This window comes from Microtus pennsylvanicus, chromosome 1 (assembly GCF_037038515.1).
Source record: "Microtus pennsylvanicus isolate mMicPen1 chromosome 1, mMicPen1.hap1, whole genome shotgun sequence".
Classification (NCBI taxonomy): domain Eukaryota; kingdom Metazoa; phylum Chordata; class Mammalia; order Rodentia; family Cricetidae; genus Microtus; species Microtus pennsylvanicus.
In genome coordinates, this window is record NC_134579.1 from 102,490,340 (window position 1) to 102,513,212 (window position 22,873).

Here is a 22,873-nt window from a genome sequence, read left to right on the forward strand (position 1 = left end):
CCTGCCATGCTTCCTGCCCTGATGATAATGGACCAAGCCTCTGAAAGTGTGCACAAGGCCTCGATTTTTCTTTGATAAGAGTTGCTTTGGTTACAGTATCTCTTCACAGGTATAGAATGACTAAAACAATGTGTGTCTGTGTACACATGCATGTCCAGGTATATATATGCACGTATGTGTTCACTCACGTGGAATCCAGAGGTTACTTTGTTTCTCTTCCAGGTGCTAGCCATATCTCCTTTTCTCCCAGGTATGGTTTCATTGTATCACACTGGCCCTGGCTGGCCTGTAACTTGCTCTTCAGCCCAGTAGGGGGGGGTATAAATGAGAATGGCTCCCATAGGCTCATGCTAAGTCCCCAGTTGGTGGAACTGTTTGGGAAGGATTAGGGGGTGTGGCCTTGGTAGAGAAGATGTGCCACTCAGGGTGGGTTTTGAGTTTTAACTGGACTGGCATCTACAGTGTGCTCTGACTGCTTTTGACTTGCTGATCGAGGCGTGAGGTTCCAGCTCTTCCTGCCACCATGCTTTTGCCATCCTGGACTCTAACTCTCTGACTCCATAGCCCCAGGTAAACAGTTTCTTTGGTAAGCTGCCTTGGTCATGTGTTTTGACACAGCAATAAAAAGGTGACTAAGACGACCAGGCTGTCTTTGAACTCAAAATCTTTCCCCTGTCCTTGCATTCTGAGGATCCTTCTCAATGCTTGGAGTTCAGCTCTCTTCCAACATCTGGGATTCTTTGAAAAAAGTTTTTGTTTTTATGTGTATGGGCATTTTTTTCCTTGCATGTATGCACTCCAAATATGAATCCAGTGCCCATCAGACCAGGAGATGGCATGGATCCCCTGGAACAAGAAGGCTGGATGTATGCTGGGAATTGGAAGTGAGTCATCTATAAGAGGAGCCAGTGCTCTTACCTGCTCAACCCTCTTTCCAGCCTCATGTCTGACATTTTTATGTGGGTTCTGTAGATCAAATTCAGGTCCTCATGCTCATATGACAAACATATTATTGCCTGAGCTCCCTGCCCCATGCATGCATGTGTGTGCATGTGTTTGTTAGAGTATGCACGCACACATACATGTTTGTGCACATTGTATGTATGTATGTATGCACACAGACATGTTTTGTGCACAGGTGTGTGTGTGTGTGTGTGTGTGTATGTGGCATTGTGCCTATGGTTTTCTTCATCTAGGAGGGAGGTCACTTTCTCTGAGAAGACCTTAGACTTTCAGTGTTTTTCCCCAGTGCACACCCGGTGTGGGACAAGTTGCAGGCTGTGGGGAGACCTAGATTTCAGAGGTCAGGATCCAAGCTCCACACCCGAATCCATCGTGCTCTAAACACATGACATGCGTGTGTGGGGGACACCACTGGGTGCTGCTGCACACAGCAGAGTGGTGCATGGCCAGCCTTAAAGCAGGGACAACGTGCAGGTTCAGTGTGGGACACTGAGACTGGTCAATGCGGTCTGGGGCTCAGTGATACCATCAGGGACCCAGACGTATGACCATTCCTCTCTGTCACCTCCAGCTCCCAAGCCTTAGTGCTCAATCTGCCAACACATCGTGGTTGAGACACTTCTCCAGTTAAAAGGGGGTAAGTGCCAGGCAGTGGAGAGTGCCATGGCTTCTCCAACCCACTGTTGGGCTCCATGAAGAAAACAGAAATGGGTGCCTCACTCTGCCTGACCAGTTCGCTGCGCTGTTGCTCGGAGCATTGTGCTGCATTTCGGCTGCCCACCATGCAGGGTCTGCCTCTTTTTCATTGTGGACTCTGTGGGCAGATGGTCAGGAGCCAACAGCAAAACATCAGGTAAGTCTCTCCCTACCTTTTGAGCTGTTTCTTTTCAGACCAGCCTGAGGCCATCTCATGGCCCTGCTCTGCAGGCGTTTGATTCTCAGAGTGAGTAGGAGGCCCAGTAAGCTTCTAAGACTCAAGACACCACTCCCTAGTTTCTAGACTCAGTGGACTGTTGCTGGTCCGTGGACTTCAGGGATGGGGCTGGATGAGATGTCACCATGCAGAGCAGGCTTATTGGTGATGAAGCTGCTTGATCACCTATGAACTTATAAGTGACCTCAATAAAGTCATTGTTCCCCCAAGTTGGACTTGGATGGAGTTGGTTCTTTGGTCTGAGGTTGCTCTCTCAGTTTGGGGTGACTGGAAATAGACCAAAAGGGAAACAGCAGAAGCCAGGATGGTAATGCTAGGACTTGCTGGCTGTTTGGGGATGGACGAGAAGAGCCTGAGCCAGCCTGGTGCCAGCCTGGCCCATTGTGACACCTTCCTAATGAACTTGTCACCAGGCTCAACTCTGAAATTACTGGTAGTCTATGGCCTTGGCACCTCTGCCACTTGCTTGCAGAAGATAAGCTTGGGTATTGATAACCACCTGCTCTGGCTGGCAGTCACTAGGGTACCATACATGTCGGCCCACGGGAGACTCCAGTCTGGCTCCAAACATCATATGTATTTTACATGTATGTTTGCCCACATGTGTGGAGGACGGGTATGAATGTCAGATGTCTTTGTCAATCAGTTTTCTGCCTGTTCTTTGAGAAAGTACTCACTGGACTGTGAACTCAAGGAATCTTCCTGACTCGATGGCCCTCCTTCAGGCTCCAGGGATCCTCTTGCCAGTGTCCCCCAGTGCTGGGATTACATGTGTGTGCCTCCACATGCTTTCCTTCACATGGGTGCTGGGTTCTGAACACAGGTCCTCATGCTCATGTGGCCAACCCTTTTTGCAACCGAGTCCCTCAGATGGGCTTTGGGCCCAGTGCAAGCTGCTTCTCATGACACTCCTGGCTTAAGGGCTGGCCCAAGCAGAGCTGAGCAGCACCCTGTCTTCAGGGTTCTGAGCTGTGTGGTGAGGAGAAGGAGGACCGTGTGTGGCGTGTGTGGAAGGGTGGCCTCCATTCTTCTCATTGCTGTGACAAAATGACTGACAAAGGAGGGAAAGGTTTACCTTGGCTCACACCTCGAGAACACACAATCCATGATGGCAGGAAGGCATGGCGGCAGGAGCATGAAGCAGCTGCTCACATGGTGTCCATAGTCAGGAAGCAGAGAGAGATGGATGCTGGTGCTCAGCTCACTTTCTCCTTTTTATTCAGTCTGAGGTCTCAAAGCATAAAATGGTGCTCTCACAGTTGGGGATGGTCTTCTCACAACAGTCAATGCTAGAGAACTCTTTCATGGGAAGGCTCCGAGTTTTGTTTCCATGGTGATTGAGTTGACAAGATTAACTCTCACCTGAGTGTGGTGTGGGAGAATTGTCTGTATTCTGTCAATCATGTTTTAAATAAAAACTGATTGGCCAATGGCCAGGCAGGAAGTATAGGCAGGGATAACCAGACAGGAAGTAGAGGTGGGGCAATGAGAACAGGAGAATTCTGGGAAGCAGGAAGCTCCCTCCACAGTCCTGCCCAGATCACTGAAGAAGCAGGATGTGACCTGCTCCTCTAAAAAAGGTACTGAGCCATGTGGCTAACATAGATAAGAACAAAGGGTTAATATAAGTTGCAAAGTTAATAAGAAGTCTGAGCTAATGGGCCAATCAGTTTATAATCTTATGGAGACCTCTGTGTGATTTTCTTTGGGGTTTACCGGCTGTGGGAACTGGGCAGGACAGAAACCCCAACAAGCCTGGCCCTCATGTTACATGGGTGTGTTACTGCAGGGGGCCTGGCTGTCTCTGAGGGCACTCACCATCAATGCTTCATAGAGCATCCTTGTGTCAGGTGGAGATGGTGGCTGGTCCTGTATTTTGGCATTTGATTCCCATTGAGATGAGATGAAAGGTCTAAACATCCCCCATTATACAACCAGACCTAGGTTCCTTCCTTCCTTCCTTCCTTCCTTCCTTCCTTCCTTCCTTCCTTCCTTCCTTCCTTCCTCCATCCTTCCTTCCTTCTTTCCTTCCTTTCCTTCTTTCCGTTTTTCGAGACAGGGTTTCTTTGTGTATCTTTGGTTGTACTGGAACTCGCTCTGTAGACCAGGCTGGGCTCAAACACAAAGAGATCCTCCTGCCTCTGCCTTCAGAGTGCTGGGATTAAAGGTGTGCACAACCATACTAGGCTAGATTTCAGTTTCTTAAGAGCAAACAAGTTTTGTTGGTTTTTTTCGTTGTTGTTGTTTTGTTTTTGTTTTTAACAAAGGGCCATTGGTCCACAAATTCCTGACAGGAAGGGCAAAGGAGAAAACACATACGGGGCCTGAACCAGCACCCACAGTATCTCAAGATGATGGCCAAAAACAGGACTGTTCCTGGAACTCCCCTGAAACACGCCAAACTTACCCAAATATGTCTAAAGATGAAAAAACTAGAACCCCAGCCTATCAAAAATGTACTAACACAACTTCTGCCTGACTAAACAGTTATGCTTGAGATGGCCTAACTGTTCCTGGAATTCCCTTAGCCTGCATGCTCCTCTTACGGTCGCCATTTTGTACAAATGGTTGATCCCACAGGCTGGTTGTTTTTGCAGGATAAACGCTCTTTGTTTTCACATACTATTCGAGTTCGGGGTCGTCAGTGTTTCTCGGACCCTTCCAGAGGCCAATAGTACATGATGGATCTAGGATAAAGGAGGTTTGTTGACCACCTCTCTAGCGCCTTGGGCAGCAAGTCTAGCCTAGTTGGTTAGCACAACTCCAGTGAGAGACCCAGAGGGAAAAGAGGTAGCCTGAGTTCCTAGGGTCACAGCACTGGCTGTCCTCTGATATCTACATGCATATGGATACAAATATGAGCTCGTAGACACACTCATTAACATGCACACACAGGTACACACACATGCACACACACATGCGCACACTCATTTAAAAAGAAGAAGAATTATATGGATCTGATATGAGGTCAGAGACTAAAGTTCTTCCCCTCTGCCCCATCCTCTGCCAGAGCCCCACAGACACTTGGTCGGCTTCACCAGGTCCCTGTGTTGACTTCTGTGATCACATTTGCCGGCTTGGCTCTCAGACTTGACATATACTCATTGGTGTTGGTGAAGTCTCTGAGCGACTTTGGCCTCCTAGGGAAGGCTTCCTCATATGGGTATCGAGTGCATCATCAGCTCTTCGAATCCCGCAGCTCAGAGCTGGATCTCCCCGGCCCCACCCTGTCTCCTTGTCCTGATTCCAGCGGACTCTGAGCCATGGCTCCCCTGGCAGTGTAGCTGAATGGTCAGCACCTCTCGGGCCACACTGGTCTGGCTGTTTTCCATTGTGAGCTGTGTACTGCCCAGGTGGTGAATGATGAAAAATTTGCAAGACGAGATGGCTATAGCTGTCTATGTTTGCAATGGCGGGTGGAAGATTCGCGAGGTTCAAGGATGTGGCTAAATGGATGGAGTGCGGGCATATGACTACCAGACAGCTCAGCCGTGGGACATACAGGGCCACTGTGGTCATCTACACCATTGTCACAGGGTTGATTTTGTTGTTGTGGGTGATTTGAGACAAGTTCAACGAGCGGAGGTTGAATGAGAGAATCTGGATCAAGATCATGATGAGGGGAATTGAGCTGTCCTTGGGAGTTAGCTTGCTGTGGCTGGCATCCATGTCCTCGATAACATTTGTCCTCCATGGCTTCTCTGCCCTACTGCTGGTCAGAAAACAGACAAGGGGCCTTACTCTACACGGGCTGGACCAGTCAGTGCTCCTGCCCCTGGAGAGGACCCTGTTGCACAGCTAATGTCTACTTGGCAGTAGCCTCTCCATCCTGTTGAAGACTCTGTGGACAGCTCTGCCCCAGGCAGCCAGGCATGAGGTGGGCCACTGTGCTGGTGAGTCTTATGTCAACTTGACACAAACTAGAGTTCTCTAATTGAGAAAATGTTTCCATAACATCTGGCTGTAAGGTATTTTCTTACTTAGTGATGGATGGGCAGGGCCCAGCTCCTTGTGGGTGGGGCCATCCCTGGGCTGGTGGTCCTGGGTGCTATAAGAAAGCAGTCTGAGCAAGCCCAGGAGACCAAGCCAGTAAGCAGCACCCCTCCATGACCTCTGCATCAGCTCCTGCCTCCAGGATCCTACCCTGTTTGGGTTCCTGTCCTGACTTTCTTGATGAAGACAGGGAAGGTGGAAGTATAAAGCCAAATAAACCCTTTCCTCCTGGAGTTGCTCTCTGGCCACAGTGTTTCCTAGCAACAATAGAAACCCTGACTAGTTACTTTCTACCCTTTGAGTCTGTTAATCCTTAAACCGAGTTCATACCCTCTAGTGAACCTATTTTGTAGTTGTTCCCTTAGGACAGAAACATTCTCGGGGAGGGGGGAGGGGGAGACTTGAGAAACTTACAAGACTCTGGGGCCCCTCCCCAGGTTCTAGAAGTGGTAGACTATTGGGGAGTTACTGAGGAGGAGACCCTTTTAGGGAGCTTGAGGGTTGTGCAGGGAACACTAGGGATACAGCTCTCCTGGGCAGTTACTATGCTGGGCTGTGATGCAGCTGCCTGAGACACAGGTGAGCCCATCATGCTCCCCTACAAACTCTTGGTTTCTTCAGGTTGGGCTCAGATGGAATCATTCCATTGTTCTCTATTTGGAGTGGTTAGAAAGAGGACAAAAAGCAACTAATGGGTGTTAATACTGGATGCTAATGCCAGGACTGATGGCTGTATGGGGATGGGCCAGTGGGGACAGAAGCAGCCCAGTACCATCCCGGACCACTCAGACATCTCCCTAAGGCTCTTTCGGTTGTGATTGGCCTGCCCCAAATGAATGTATCCTAAAGAGATACTTTAGCTATCAAAGTATTAAAACATCGAGTCCGAAGAGATTGGAATTTTGCGAACAGTCTCATGCTGGGAGAAGAAAAGTCTGGGCCCCCAATGTGGGGCCAACAAGATGGCTTAGCAGGTAAAGGTGCTTGCCACCAAACCTCATGGCCTAAGTTCAAACCCCAGGAACCACATGGTGGAAGGAGAGAAATGACTTCTTTGGGTTATTTCTGGCTCTACACGTGTCCTGTGGCACAAGTGCCCCCATGCCCCATAAATTAATAAGTATAATTTTAAAAAACTTGATTGTGAAATTCTTTTTACTATCTTTTTGTTTGTTTGTTTGTTTTTGTTTTTATTTTTCAAGACAGGGTTTCTCTGTAGCTTTGGAGCCTGTCCTGGAACTAGCTCTTATAGACTAGGCTGGTCTCAAACTCAGAGATCCGCCTGCCTCTGCCTCCCAAGTGCTGGGATTAAAGGCATGTGCCACCACTGCCCAGCTTCCTTTTAAAATCAAATGTTTAAAATTTATTTATTTTTATGTGTGTTGTGTGCAGGTCATAGAGGTCAGTTTTCTCCTTCCATCAAGTTGTGCTCTGAGGATTGAACTCAGAACAACGGGCTTGGTGGCAAGCTCCCTTGGCTCACTGAGCCATTTTTCCAGCCAATAGTAAGGCAAAGGCTGGCTTAGGGTTTGTGGTCCTCCGGTTCCAGCCTTTTTAGCATCTCCTGCCTGCACACTCACTGCTCCATGACTGGTTTAAATTCTGTTTCTGCAGTACAGACAAGGATCCGGCTACTTGAATAGAGATTCCCAGAAGATTTAGGAAACTCGCCCGGCTTCTGCCGGCGACGGTGTGGAGCCAGCCTCGGCACCTGCTGTACTGGACATGCAGGTTCATTCTCAGGCCAGATGCAGGTCCCCAGGCTTTGTGGCTCCAGGCTGTGAATCTCTTTCAAGCCCTGTCAGGGTTTTAGTGCGGTGATAAAACACCATTACTAAAAGCAACTCAGGGAGGAATAAACCGGTTTATGTCTGTTTACAGCGTGTAGTCCACCAACCAAGAAAGTCAGGGCAGGAACTCAAGGCAGGGATCCGGAGGCCGGAGCTGATGCAGAGGCTGTGGAGAAATGCTTACTTAGTGGTTTGCTCTCCATAGCTTGCTGGGCCTGCTTTCTTATAGCAGCATATAGGGCGACCAGCCCAGAGACGGCACCATGTACAATGAGCCCAGAGACTGCACCACCACCGCGTACAATGAGCCCAGAGGCGGCACCACCACCACATACAATGAGCAGGAGCCTCTCATGTCAATCAAGAAAATGCCCCCACGGGGTTGCCCACAGGCCCAACTGGTGAGCATTTTCTCAACTGAGGCTTCCTCTTCCCAGGACTCTAGCTTGTGTCAAGCTGATCTAAAACTGGCCAGCGTGAACTCTGAGTGAATTATATGTCGAACAGTCTGGTTTGGAGATACAGGATCAGTCTAGAATTAGCTGGGGAGGTGACAGGGTTGAGCTGCCATTAACAGGACTGGGAAGTCATTTGGACATGGTTGTCCCAGAGCAGAGGAGGGAGGAGCCAGTGAGGAGAGGAAGTCATGGCGCAGGCAGGTTGTGGCAGCAAGGGCTTTGAGCCGTGTGTTGTCTTCCCTTGCCTGCTTCATGATTAGTTTTCCCTCGACTGGGCCCCGCCCCCTTTCCTTTTCATTCCGTCCCCGAGGTGACCTCATGGTGCTCAGGCTTGACTTACTGTCTGGTCAAGGATCCTTCTGGCTTCATCTCTGGAGTGTGTGCAGGGATTACAGGCCTGCGCCATGACATCTGGTTCATACAGGGCTGAGGACGAAACGCAGGCTTCTCGTGTGCTAGGCAATCACTCTACCAACGGAGACAGCTACATTCCCAGCCTAAATACTAATCTAAACTACTCTCTCTCTCTCTCTCCCTCTCTCTTTCCCTCCCTCCCTCCTTCCCTCCCCCTTCTCTCATCATCCATTATCTGTCTATATCATCTATCATCTATTTATATCTATCATCTATCTATCTATCTATCTATCTATCTATCTATCTATCTATCTATCTATCTATCTATCTTCTCTCACCATTCCTCCTTCCCTCCTTCCTTCCTCTTTTGTACTGGGGACTAAACTCAGGACCTTGCACTTGCTAGCCTGTGCTCTACCACTCAGCTATACCCCTCGCCCTTTGGAAGGAAATGTGATGGGGAGGCCCAGTGAGATGCCTTAGTGGGTAAAGCATTTGCCATGAAAGCCCAATGGCATGAGTTTGATCTGCAGACCCACATAAAGGCGGAAGGAGGAAATCAAGTCCACAAAGTCACCCTCTGAGCTCTGTGCAGATCTTCTGTCCCTCAGAAACAAATCGTGGTGGTATGAGTGGGCGTGGTCTCCACAGGCTAGCGTATTTGAATGGGTGGTCCCTGGTTAGTGGAGATGTTTGGGAAGGATTAAGAGAGTTGCCTTGTTGGAGTCGGTGTACCACTTGGGATGGGCTTTGGCATTTCAAACACCCATGCCAGGCCCAGGATGGGTCTCTGCCTCCTGCCTGCAGATCAGGATGTGAGCTCTCAGTTACTGCTTCAGCACCACGCCTGCCTGCCTCCCACCATGCTCCGGGCCACGATGGTCATAGACTAATTCTCTGAAACGTTAGCAAGGCCCCAGTGAAAAGTTTTCTGGTACAAGCTGCCTCGGTCACAATGTCTCTTCACAGCAACAGAACAGTAACTAAGGCATATACCATAATAAATAAAAATTAAAGATTTTGACAGGGTTGGTATTACATGTACTGCCTCACTCAGCTAAATATATTTTAAAATATGGTTAGCATATACATTGCATATCCAGAACAATACATGTAGTATTCGTAATGATTTGAAAAAACATACATGAATGCTGTCATGCTACAACTTGCTCCCCGGAGCGTTCCTTTTCCGCCTAACCTTTTCTGGATCTTTCCATGTCAACCCATATAGCTCTCATTTATCCTAGCCAAGCTCCAGTCAACCTTCAAAGGAGTTTCATGTTTATTCTTCTGTCTCTCTACCGATGGGAAGAGCCTTTCGCAGTTCTGTGCTTGTTACTCGTGAGTAGACATTTCTGTAAGGAGATCTTCTGCCAATGGGGGTACCAAGTAGGACGAGTAGAAACTAGAAAATGTGAATGGTTGGTGTTTTTTTTTTCTGAGCCCTCACTGGGGGATTCTAGACAGGTGCTCTACCACTGAGCCACACCCCAGCCCCTCACTGGGGGATTTTAGGCAGATGCTCTACCACTAAGCCACACCCAGCCCCTCACTGGGAGATTCTAGACAGGGGCTCTACCACTGAGCCACATCCCCACCCCTCACTGGGGGATTCTAGGCAGGTGCTCTACCACTGAGACATACCCTTGCCCCTCACTGGGGGTTCTGGGTAGGTGCTCTACCACTGAGCCACACCCCTGCCCCTCACTGGGGGATTCTAGGCAGGTGCTCTACCACTGAGCCACACCCCAGCCCCTCACTGGGGGATTCTAGGCAGGTGCTCTACCACTGAGCCACACCCCTGCCCCTCACTGGGGGTTCTGGGTAGGTACTGTAGTGCTGAACCATTCATTCAGCTCTTGGTCAGTTTCCAGTTTTAGTTCCTCAAGTATTTCGTGGGCAGCTTTGCACAATCATTTCCTGTATGGATTTCTGAGATCCTGCTTCAGGGTCTGGCTCTGCACGAATTGCTATTTGTCCCATAAAATCATCAGTGCATAGCGTACAACTCTTGTTTTTTGCTAAGAAAGGGAAGATGGTATCTCACTGTGACTTTCACATTCCTCCCTGATTACTAATGAGATGTGAACAACTTTACACAAACCTGACTGTTCTTTTCTGTTCTTTTGGTTTCTCTTATTGTTAATTGGTTTGCCCCGTGCTCTATCAGGACCTTTGCTTTAACAAAACATTTTTAAGTTTCTCTCTTCTCCCTCCCTCCCTCCCTTCCTCCCTCTTTCTCTTTCTCCCTCACCCCTTTCTCTTTCTCCTTCCTTCCTTCCTTCCTTCCTTCCTTCCTTCCTTCCTTCCTTCCTTCCTTCCTTCCTTCCTTCCTTTTTCTTTCCAGTGGTGGGCGTGGAACTCAGTCTCTTACACATGCTAACTATATTCTACCATTGGAGCCACCTGAAATGGGTTCTGTCCTATCATGTGGGTCTCTAGGATCCAACTCAGGTGAACAGGCTTGACAGCAAGTGCCTTTACCTACTGGCCCATTATTTTCTTTTCTTTCTTTCTTCCTTCCTTCCTTTTTCAGACAGGGTCTTTATCTCTCTCTCTCTCTCTCTCTCTCTCTCTCTCTCTCTCTCTCTCTCTCTCTCTCTCTCTCTCAAAATTGATTTTTGAGACAGGGTTTCTCTGTGTAGTCCCGACTGTCCTGGAAACTAACTCATTCTGTAGATCAGGCTGGCTTTGAATCCGGAGATCCACCGGCCTCTTCCTTTCCAACGCATATGCTACCACCGCCTGGCTGAGACAGGGTCTCTTTAAGTCCCCTTGGCTGTCCTGGAACTAGGATGTAGACCAGGCTGTCTTCAAAATAATTGGAATCCACCTGTTGCTGCCTTCCCAGGGTTGGGCTTGAAGGTGTGCACCACCATGCCCAGCTTCGTTACTTTGTTTCTAATCCTTTCTTCCATTGTTTCCTGAAGTCTACAGAAAAGACTGCTGTGTCATCATGCGCGTTCATATGGGAACTTTAATTTTTTTCCTGCTTAAAATAGCGTTATCCAAGTCACATAAATAAAAAAAATATCATGTTAAAAACTTAAAATAGCAGGGTGTGGGGCAGAAGAATCAGAAGTTAACCTCAGATACACAGAGAAGTGGAGGCCAATCTGGGTGCCTCATTTGTTTAACACGTGCAAGGCCCCGGTTTCAACCCCCCAGTTCTGCACAAATAAAAAGGGGGTGAAATTAATTAGGAGAGGTTGGCTGGTCGGTGGTGACGAAAACCTCTTTAATCCTAGCACTCAGGAGGCAGAGGCAGGCAAGGCCAGTGTGGTCTACAAAGTGAGTTCCAGGACAGCCAGAGCTAAAAAGAGAAACCCTGTCTCAAAAAAAAAAAATTTTTTTTTTAAATAAAAAAGAAAAGAAAAAGGTGGGGTGGGGTGGAGTGGGGAAAGACTGTGACGTGAGTCTCCTTATCTCTGGGTGTTCCTGGTTCCTCTTCTTGCAACCCAGGCATTGACGGGAAATGCACAAAAAGCGCTCTCAGAAGCCCCAAAGAGGCTGTTACTAGGAAACTGGTCTTGCAGGTGCTAGGGCAAAAATCAGAAGCGTTCTCACGCCCGCTGCCGAGCGCCCTGCTTGCCCGCGGTGTCTTTCGCCCCCGCGCGGCAGCATTGTGGTTCTACATCCGCGCGGAGTGCTTCTAGGGCTTGCTCTGGGGATGCGATCATGCTTCTCCAGCAGGGATCCAGAATGGTGACCCCTGGTTTGGTACAAGGCAGCATCCACTGGTTCCTGCATGCTCCCAGCTGTTTACCCTCGGCGTGGGGGAAACTCCAAGACTTCGCAGTTCACAGTGCACAGCCCAGAGTGCACTCAGTTGATGGGGAGAGAGAAGGGACAGGGAGGGAGGTCTGGGGCTGAGGACAGAGGGCTCTCAGTTGGGGAGACTAAATTGGGGCTCCTCCTGCTGCATGTCTGCTACCCCCAGGCCCATTCTGGAAAGAAGGCTGTACAGATTCCATCTCCTCCTCCCTTCTTCGTTTCCTTCTTCCCTCCCTACCGCCCCCCCCCCCCCACCAGTGCCTGGCAGGTAAACTAGACTGATTCTGAAATGTACTCAGCTGTTTCCCTGGGTGTCCCAATGCCCAAAGCCAAAACATGCTATGAATACACCCGCTGTGATCGGCCGTCCTGGGGTACAGGGTGAGTGTGTCTCCAAACAAAAGCCAAATCAAGGGGGCTGGAGAGATGGCTCAGTGGTTAAGAGCATTGCTTGCTCTTCCAAAGGTCCTGAGTTCAATTCCCAGCAACCACATGGTGGCTCACAACCATCTGTAAAGAGGTCTGGTGCCCTCTTCTGGCCTTCAGGCATACTGACAGAATATTGTATACATAATAAATAAATAAATATTAAAAAAATAAAAAAAGTACTTAAAAAAAAGCCAAATCAAAATACAAAGGCTACGTGCCGCGGCTCGTACCTATCGTTCCAATTTTTGGGAAGTGGAGGTAGGAGGATGAGGAATTCAAGGTCATATTTGACTACTTAGCTGGTTTGAGGCCAGTCTGTGCTGCCTGAGGCCTTCTCTAACAGCAACATAGACAGATAAATAGATAAAAAGATGATAGATAGATGATAGATAGATAGATAGATAGATAGATAGATAGATAGACAGACAGATGGATAGAGAACTGACCCTAGCCATCAGCCATCTGTCTGGTTCGTGATCACCATGTAGCCAGATTTGAGCTGAGGTCTCGGAGGAGCTGGAAAGGGATCTAGGGAAAGGGACAGTGGCTCATGTGGCAACTGGGTCCCCATGGTAACTAGACCCCCACACACACCCTGTGGCATCTGTGAGGTCACCCTGCCTCCCTGGCTGGAGGAATGGATGGAGGCCAGACATGGAGGCCGCTCCCCGGGTCAGATCCGGCCTCCTTAGAATTCTGGTGCAGGTTGGGAGGCTCTGTGCGATGGTAAGCATGGTGGGGAGAGGGGACCTGTAGAGATTCAGCGGTTCCTAGCCCCCAGGGAATAACCAATGAACTCCCAGAAGCCCTATTCCCTGAACTACTGTGGCAATCTTTCTTCCCCTCCCCCTTCTTTTTTCCTATCTTCCCCTGCCTTCTTTTTATTTATTTATATATATTCTGAGACAAGGTCTCATTATGTAGCCGTAGCTCTGGCTGTCCTGGCACTTGCTATGTAGAGCAGGCTGGCCCTGAACTCCCAGAAGTTTACCTGCCTCTGCCTCTGCCTCCCCCAGTGCTGAGACTAAAGATGTGCTCCAATACACCCGGTCCTTTCTTTCCTTTAAAAATATTATATTTGATGTGTGTGTGTGTCTGTGTGTGTGTCTGTGTATGTGTGTCTCTGTGTGTGTGTCTCTGTGTGTGTTGAGAGTCAGTTCTCCCCTTCTACCATGTGGGTCCTGGGGATTGAACTCAGACTGTCAGGCTTGGCAGCAGGTGCCATTCCCTGCTGAGCCATCGCATTGGCCCACTTTCCCTTTCCCCTCCCTGCCTCCTCCCTCTCTCCTCCTCCTCCTTCCTCTCTTCTCCTTCTCCTCCTTCCTCTCTTCTCCTTTCCTATTTCCTTCTGGTGTGAATGGGTGCTGGTATGGTGTATGTCCATGTGTGTGGGTATGATGTATGTGCCCATGTGTGAGCGTGATGCATGTACATGTGTGTAATGCATATGCCTGTGTATGCAACAGAAGCCATAAGAATGCCCTGGGTGCCCCCTTGATCACTCTACCGTATTCCTTTGGTCCTCTGAGCTTGGAGTTGATGGGTTTTGTTTATTTTGTCTTGTCTGGCATCTTAGCAAGCCCCAGAGATCCTCCTGTCTTCAACATCTTGGGTGCTGGGGTTGCGGGGATGTACTGGACCATGCCCGCACTGGCTTATGACTGTGGGTGCTGGGACCCGAACTCAGCTCTGCTCTTCAGGACTGAGTAGCAAGCACTCTTAACTGCTGAGCCATCTCTCCAGTCCCCACTTCTCATTTTCATCCTCTTCCAACCCTCGCTGTCTCACTACGTAGTCCAGACTGGCCTCAGACTCACAGTGCAACCAGGCTAGCCTCAGATTCACTGTGTAACCCAGGCTGGCCTTGAACTCCTGACCTGCTGGGACGACAGGCCTGTGCTCTGATGCCTGGTTTCTTATCTTGGTCCCTGGACTCTGATGCTCCTGTGGGTCAGGGGATCCAGGCTGCTGATCACTTCTGTCACCTGTGGGCTAGAGGCTGGGGGCTCTACCAGGGAGGCTTACTGCTCAGGAAGCCATTCTCAATCACAGCCTCAGCCCCCATAATCCCACTCTTGGCCAGCCTGCCCCTCACACGAGAGACCTGGAAATCTTAAGTCGCTCCTCCTCTACCCCTCACAGTAGGTCTGCCATCACACTGTCACCTCCATGTCTCAACATCGCTCTGTCCCTAGTGATGCCATTACTTCCAGATGCCCTCCTGGTGCCAAGGGCAACAATGGGCAAACTCAGGTACATGGGGGAAGTCGGCTGGCCTGTGCTCAAATCTTATAGGGTGAAGGGGGATGTCGCATCTACTTATCTATTTGTTTTTTTAATTACTATATTATTATTATTATTATTATTATTATTATTATTATTATTATTGAGACAGGGTTTCTTTGTGTAGCCCTGGCTGCCCTGGAACTCACTCCGTAGATCAGGCTGGCCTTGAACTCACAGAGATCCACCTGACTCTGCCTTCTGAGTGCTGCGAGTAAAGGCGTGCGCCACTACCACCCAGTTTGTTATTATTTATTATTATTGTGTTGTAGCACCTGTGTGGAAGTCAGAGGAAGATTTTTGGGGAGTTGGTTCTCTCCTCGCTTTACATGGGTTCCGGGGTCATATTGAGGTCACCAGGCTTGTGGGCATGAGCATTAACCACTGAGCCATCTCTGTTCCTTCCTTGGTTTCATGTAGACTAGGTTAACTTTGAACTTCCTATACAGCCAGAGTACATTGAATTCTTGATCCTTCTGCCTCTACCTCCCAACTATTGAAACTTTCGGCATACGCCACCTTTCTTGGTTTTAGCTACATCTGAGCTACATCCCCACACTTGGAAGTCACGCTTTAAAGATTATAGGCTGGGCAGTGGTAGTGCACACCTTTAACCCCAGCATGCAGGAGGATCTTTGTGAATTTAAGGCCAGCCTATTCTACATAGCGATCTCTAGGACTGTCAGGACTACATAGAGAGACCCTGTTGCAAAAGAAACCAAAATCAAATAAATAAATAAATAAATAAATAAGAAACTACTTTTGTGTATTCACAAGTAAACTGACACTTGGCCCATAATGACTGGACAGCCCCTATGTCTAAAGCACAGGTTGGGTCCCACCCCAGGTGGGTGGCTCTGTTGCGCTGGTAACACCGGCGTCTCCATCTTCCTGCAGCTGATCCAGAACCGCACGCACCTGTACGACTTCCTGCTCCTGAAGATGGCAGCCTTTCAGCAGTGGGTGTTGGGACTGGCCCAGGAGGCCCGGGGCTCTGGCGGTGACCAGCCTCGCCTGCTTCCAGGAGTCATCATAACCTGTCCCCTGAGCTTGGCTCTTCAAGTTGGACTGGCATTGCTTTGGGTCCCCCTGTGGTTGCTGCTCTGGGGACCCAGGTTGGCATACAACATCGGGCTGTGCTGCGCTCGTACCTTGAGACTGGCCTTGTGGCACTTAGGTGTCTGGGAACCTCTGGGCCTGTCTGCCACCATCTTCAGGGACCTGTTTATCTCCTATGTGCATGGCCTGATGCTGGTGGTCTTGCTGATGCTGCTGTTGACCTGGAGGCTGGTGCAGAAAGCCCATCGCTTTAGTCTGGGCTGGTTGCCCAGCCAGGTAGGTTGGCAGGTATTCAGACTGCAGATGGTGATAGGCTGGGGACTCTGGGTCCCCAGCTGGTCAGTACCAGCCATGGTCAGGTTTTGGGGGCCACTCAGCATGCTTTTTATTTTTTTTTAAAGATTTATTTATTATGTATACATTGCTCTGTCTGTATGTACGCCTGCATGCCAGAAGAGGGCAGATCTCATTATAGACAGTTGTGAGTCACCTTGTGGGTCCTGGGAATTGAACTCAGGACCTCTGGAAGAGCAGCTAGTGCTCTTAACCTCTGAGCCACCTCTCCAGTCCCTAGCATGCTCTTTTTCTCTTTAACTTATTTTTTTAAATGAGTGTGTGAGTGTGTGTGTTCGAGTATGCAGGTGTCCCCAGAAGCCAGAACAGGGCATCAGATTTCCTGGAGCTGGAGTTGTGAGCTACCTGAAGTGGGTAATGGAGATTGTACTGAAGTCCCCTGCAAGAGTAGTACATGTTATTACTCACTAACCTATCTCTCCAGCCCCATAGAACATTGCTAAAAAAAAAAAATCCAAACCCTTATTTGTATTATTACACAAAGTATTATTTGTGTGTGGGCATGCTTGTGCCAGTGGGCATCAGGGAAAATCAGGATTTGTTTCTCTTCTACCTTGTGTGTGCTAGGGCTCAAACTTAGCTTGCTGAGCCATCCCTTCGGCCCTTACCAATGCTCTTGCTTGCCTGGACCATTCTACAGAGTTCTGTGTTGCTGGAAGCCCTGGCCCTGCTGCGACGCCTCTACCTGTGGGTGGAGCACATGACCACACTCACTTCCTGGAACCTGGCCTATCTTGTCACTTGGACCACCTGTCTTGCTTCTCATCTGCTTCAGGCTGCCTTTGAACACACAGCCCAACTGGCCCAGGCTCAGGAAGCCAAATCCCAGGAGACCTCAGGGCCCCCCTCGCCTCAGTTCTTAATTCCAGAGTCCTCCACCACTGAGGCTGGGCCCTTCCCATCCCAGCCTGGAACCCCCGGAGAATAAATGTGTCCCCCACCTGCCTTTCGGACTCACCAGCCTTCTATCTAACTGTGTCATATGTGTGCGTGTATGGATCTGCGTGTACCTGTGCTTACGGGTACACACAGATGAAATCCCAGGCCCTGGCGCCTCTGGAATGGAAATCACATTCCCCAAGTGCCTTTCAGGTATCACATATCAACCTCCTCAGACACTTCCCATGCTGTTTGGCTTGTCTCCTAGCAACCCCAGCAACTGGCTTGTCTATCATTTTCCATACAAGAAAATTGAGCCTCGGGGATATGTCCGAGCAGGCTCAGGTTTCCAGGTGGTGTTGCTTCCCAGGCCTCTAACTCTAAATCTATGCCCTTGGTTCTCAGTTCTCCAGGGATTTAAAGGGAACTGAGCAGTTAGAGACTCTGGCCTCTGGGGGGTGCCAGGGCCCCACAGTTTAGAGATGTAGAAAATTTTTTTGGAGTATTACTCTCAAGAAAGTCTGAAAGTAGGGTATCCCTCTAACCCACTCATCATTCATCGACACAGCTGCCAATCCATGCATAGGACCCTCCTTCCTTCCCTCCCTCCCTCCCTCCCTCCCTCCCTCCCTCCCTCTACATCATCCCTCCCCCTACTCAAAATTTCACCCCTCCAACCATCTCAAATCCACCTACTTATCCCCAAATGTATCTCCTCACTCCTCCTTCCGTTCATTCACATATCCACTAGTCTGTTCTTTCCTCTATCCAAAATATGTCACATCGCAGAAAGACATCTTCCCACCCCAGGCAAGAGAAGACTTAGTCTCCACCACCTCTCACTGGTCCTTCAGACACATCTGAGCTCAGGCTCTGGCCCTGTCCTTAGGTGAGGGATTCTTCTGAAAAAAGAGGAAGGGCTGTTTTTCTGAGAGTCAACCGTCACCTCCCACCCCTTCCCCTAGCTCGAGACCTGGCACCCATGGGTGTGTGGGGAGGTTCAGAGAACTTTGGTCCCCCCACCCCACCCCATTCTGCATTGTCAGGGTAGCTAATGCCTCCCTTATGGCTGCAAATGGCCCAGGCTAGGTGTGTCTTCCAGGTCCTTCCTCCAGATACAGGCAGCAGCTTACTGGCCTTCAAGAGACAGCTGATAGGTCCCTTTTAAGGTAGAACAGTTACTGGGGTTTGTGGGATGGGCTACAAGCTCCCGAGTAAAGGGCAGCCTCTTCTAGATCCCGGAGAACCCACAACTTTTGGGGAAACCTCTGTTTCAAACCCCCCTCCCACCGGAATGTTTTTGAGCTGCCTGGGGCTACACCTGGGCCAGAACGGAGTGGGAAAACTAGTAGAGAGGGGTTCAGAGCCCAAGGAGGGACGAAAGGAGGTGACAAAAGTCCGAGCAGGGGGTGCAGAGCTAAGCAGGGTGGGGCTGGGGGCTGGGATGGCATCAGCTCTGGCATTGAACTGTGAGAGTGTGTATGTGATCCTGGCATGCTTTTCTCTTCCTCTCTCTCCTCTCTCTCTCTCTCTCTCTCTCTCTCTCTCTCTCTGTGTGTGTGTGTGTCTGTCTCTCTCTGTGTCTCTGTCTCTCTCTCTCTCTCCATGTGCATGTGTGTGTGTGTGTGTGTGTGTGAGAGAGAGAGAGAGAGAGATGAGTTGATGAGTTCATTATGTACACACACACAGACACACACACAGACACACACAGACACACACACAGACACACATACACAGACACACACAGAGACACACACACAGACACACACACACACAGAGGCAAGTACTTGTGGTGGCCAGAGGTTGTCCCCTCTGTCACTTCCCACCTCTCTCACTGCATCTGAAGATTGCTGCTTTTGCTAGGACTGGCTGTGACCATGGGCTCCCCCGGGACCCACCTGTCTCTACCTTCCCAGGGCTAGGATTGCAGTCTGTACCACACACCAAGCCTTTTTTTTGGGGGGGGGGGTTGGAGGTTTAAGCCAGGTTTCATAAATACAAAGCACATACTTTACTGAGCCATCTCTACAGCCCTTATTCTATTTTATAGTTTATTTTTGGACACAGGCTCTGGCTACATAGCTTAGTCTAGCCTCAAATTCACTCAGTTCTCCTGCATCTGGTTCTTGAGAGCTAGGATTACAGGCATGCACCACCATGTTTGCTAACTTTTATGTTTATTTACATTTTCTTTTGTGAGACAGGGTCTTATTATGTAGCCCAGGCTTACTTCAACCTCACAAACCTCTTGCCTCAGTCTCCCAAGTATTTGTTTTGTGTTGTTTATTCTTATTCCTCCTGGAGATGAAATCCAAGGCCATTTCCAGGGTAGGCCAGTGTTTTACCACTGAGTCACACTCCAGCCCCTCACTGGGGGATTCTAGGCAGAAGCTCTACCATTGAGCCACACCCCAGCCCCTCACTGGGGGATTCTAGGCAGAAGCTCTACCATTGAGCCACACCCCAGCTCCTCACTGGGGGATTCTAGGCAGGTGCTCTACCACTGAGCCACACTCCAGCCCCTCACTGGGGGATTCTAGGCAGGGGCTCTACCACTGAGCTGCACCTTGAATCCTATGACTCTGTTCTTGCTTTCCCAGTTGGTCTTAGATGCGGCTCTGCCCTGTCTTGGCCTCAGTTTTCTTGTGGATACAACATGATGAGGGGGAGCCCCCTGGCCTCCCCTGCCTCCAGTGCCCCAGCAGACAGTTAACAAAGCCACATACTGGTTAGGCCTCTTGTATACACAGCCCTGGCCACTGGACCTTTACACAAGCCACAGGGAATTTGACCCTTGGGATCCCTGGCCCCAGGTCATTGTTGTATTTGCTTTAGCGCCTTGGAGATAAATTCCCCAGTCTTTTAAAGACCCTGGTGGCCTAGGGCCAGGATTCTGGAGAAAGGATTAGAATAGCCTCCCTGCTATTGCCCTCCCCCCCTTCATTGTTATATTATCAACCAAGATGGACAACCAACCCTTGTCCTAGGACCAGCTGTGTCTGTGTGCAAGAGATTCTCACGGGTGGGCTGGTTGACTGTTGGCATTCCCTCAGAGAATGAGGGCAGAGAGGCTCACGGAACCCGCTCACCTGATACACCCCTCTCCCATATGTATGAAGTTCTGCCCTAATCGCACAGGTCTTTGGGAAGGCTGGCGTACACAGGCTGGGGAAGACTGGGGAGAGGGCACCATCTATACAGCCACAGAGGCGTCACGAGCCATGGAGGGTGCAGACCTTCCAGACTGTAGCTGCTTGGGGGTCACACATTCTCTTGCTCATAACCCTTCACTCAAGCTCTATGGGTAAGCCTAATACACTCGTCAGTTCTCTGGGGTGAACTTTGGTGGAACGGAACTTTGGCTTGCTTTTGGGAACTTAGAAAGAAGGTATAGATGCTCGTATTTCCCCCCAGGGAAGGGATTTTAGCAGCATAAGTCCCTGTGTGAGTGGGAGGCGTGTGGACCACGGCGCCTGTGGAGAGGTCAGAGGACAATCTCAGGTGTTGGTCTTTGCCTTGCAATAAAATGGGAGGTGGGGCCGGGTGGTGGTGGTGCACGCCTTTAATCCCAACACTTGGGAGGCAGAGGCAGGTGGATCTTTGTGAGTTTGAGGCCAGCCTGGTCTACAGAGTGAATTCCAGGGCAGCCAGTGCTACATAGTGAGGCCCTGTCTTGAAAAACAAAACAAAGCAAATAAAAACAAACCAAGATAAGACAGTCTCACGTCACCCACTTCCTACCTCACCCCAGGAGCACTGGGGCTGGCTGGTAACTGTATCTGGTTTTATGTGGGCTCTGGAGATTTGAACTCAGGACCTTATGCTTTTGTGTCAAGTGTATCCAGAGCCATCGCCCCAGCCCTTCAGGTGCCTCTTAACAATGCTTAAAGCAGATGCCCTGGACTGAGAACACCTTGGGTCGGAGTCTTAGCTCTAGACAACTTCAGCTAGGTAAAGTGACTGGGTAAATCAAACCTGCATGCCTGTTTCCCTACTTGTGACTAGCTACGGCACACCAGCCCTCACAGGGCTATTGTTTAGTCTATACATGCATCGTGATGCTCCCAGCTGACCCCGTGGCCCTGGCTATCTCCTCTAGATCCACTGACTTCCCAGGGGCCACAGTCTACTGATAGAGATTCCTAGGCCCTGTGGCCCAGGGTCACCAGTTCGTCTTTCTCAGGCCTGGAGTGATGGAAGAAAGCAAGAGGGGAGTAGTGGGGAAGGAGGGGAGGCCGCAGGCAGTGGGGGAGCAGGCGGGAGGGCTGGCCGGCAGTTCCACGCAATCTGTCTGCTATGCAGCCTCGGCCCGGCCTGTATTTATTTATGCTTCGCGTATATTTATACCAACCCCTTTCTCATTATTACGACAGGAAACGGCTAGAATTGTTACATACCTGGCGGCCTAGGGGTCTCACTCAGCCAAGACACACAGGGCCCTTGGCTGTCCCGCCGTGATTGCCAGAGGGCCCCCATCTCCAGTCTCTGGCCCTTCACTGACCCTCCTGCCAGCCGCGGCTTCTCAACCTTCTCTCCTCTCTGGGGCCATAGCCTGGGTAAGGGGACTGATGTTTAAGTTTCTCCCCATGTCCCTGGTCCTCACCTCATCTGACTCCAAAGAACGCAATGACTTCAGAAATTATATAGGGGCTGACTGGAGTTGAGCATCTCAGACATAACAATAGCAAATGGGGGGGTTTAAATGATCAAGCCACCTCCCCCATTTAGGGCTCGAATCCTGGTTATCCTGGTATGAGTGTAGAGCTGGGAACCCCAGAGGTCAGTTTCCCACCAAGCCCACCCAAGCCTACCTGAAACTGTCCCCCACCCTCATGACCGTGAGAGCGGTCTCCACATCTTTCCTCCGCTTCAGGCTTGTCAGGAGTTGGGGGGCTCAGTGGTGGATTACCTTCCCCCTCATTCTCCATGCAGAACAGTCAGTCTCTCTCTATTCCCAGCTCTGGGCTTGGCCCCAGGTGGGTTTGCCAGAGTCGGGGTGCGGCCCCCTCCCCAGAGCTCTGGCCTGACACAACCTGTTAGGGCTTCGCTTCTCGGCCTGGAGGCTCCCTGACCAGACTCCCCACTTAGGTCACATGATGCCGGCCCTGGTGTCCCCAGCAGGTCACAAAGAGCCCACTGTCCACCTTACAGACCCTTTGATAGTTTTCTTCCTCAGTAGGACTTAGGGGCTGTTGTCCGTCCAAGGCCTCTACTGCCTTGTGGTTGGGTAGACTTGACCTTCGACCTCTGCCTCCAATGGGCCACCATACCTTTCTGCCTGGAATTCAGGAGAGGATGGGTTTCCTTCTTTGGCTTGTGACCTTTGCTTTTTGATTTCTGCTCCTGGTGGTAGGAGATTGGGAGTGGGAGGTCCTACTTAGGCAATCTTTAAAACTTAGAAAAGAAAGAATTACATTTAGGGGATGGAGAGATGGCCATGTGGTTAAGAGTACTGGCTACTTTTCTAGAGGACCCAGGTTCAAGTCTGAGCACCCCCATGGCGGCTCACAATCATCTGTAACTCCAGTTTCAGGGGCTCTGATTCCCTCTTCTGACCTTCACACGTAGCTGGTACACATGTCATGCACAGATATACCAGCATG

General features: G+C 50.0%; 1 protein-coding gene across 2 annotated transcripts; it reads left to right on the forward strand.

Annotated features, from left to right (window-relative positions):
• Window positions 1-13,349: 13,349 nt before the first annotated feature.
• Tmem270 (transmembrane protein 270) lies at window positions 13,350-17,319 on the forward strand. Of its 2 annotated transcripts, none has more exons than XM_075957268.1 (3): window positions 13,350-13,421; window positions 15,876-16,313; window positions 17,032-17,319. In XM_075957268.1, exons 1-3 carry the CDS (start codon window positions 13,350-13,352, stop codon window positions 17,317-17,319), a joined length of 798 nt encoding a protein of 265 aa, XP_075813383.1. The 2 variants fall into 2 exon arrangements, with proteins under 2 accessions (XP_075813383.1, XP_075813392.1); XM_075957277.1 differs by lacking the exon at window positions 17,032-17,319 and adding an exon at window positions 16,959-16,979 and having other exon boundaries at window positions 15,876-16,325.
• The last annotated feature ends 5,554 nt before the right edge of the window (window positions 17,320-22,873 follow it).

Bases quoted from the DNA above. Each gene is read 5' to 3' on its own strand.
- Tmem270 (XM_075957268.1), top strand. From the start codon at position 13,350: ATGGAGGCCGCTCCCCGGGTCAGATCCGGCCTCCTTAGAATTCTGGTG. The intron at 13,422-15,875 runs GTAAGCATGGTG...ATCTTCCTGCAG, and splicing joins TTGGGAGGCTCTGTGCGATG to CTGATCCAGAACCGCACGCA. The intron at 16,314-17,031 runs GTAGGTTGGCAG...ACCATTCTACAG, and splicing joins TGGGCTGGTTGCCCAGCCAG to AGTTCTGTGTTGCTGGAAGC.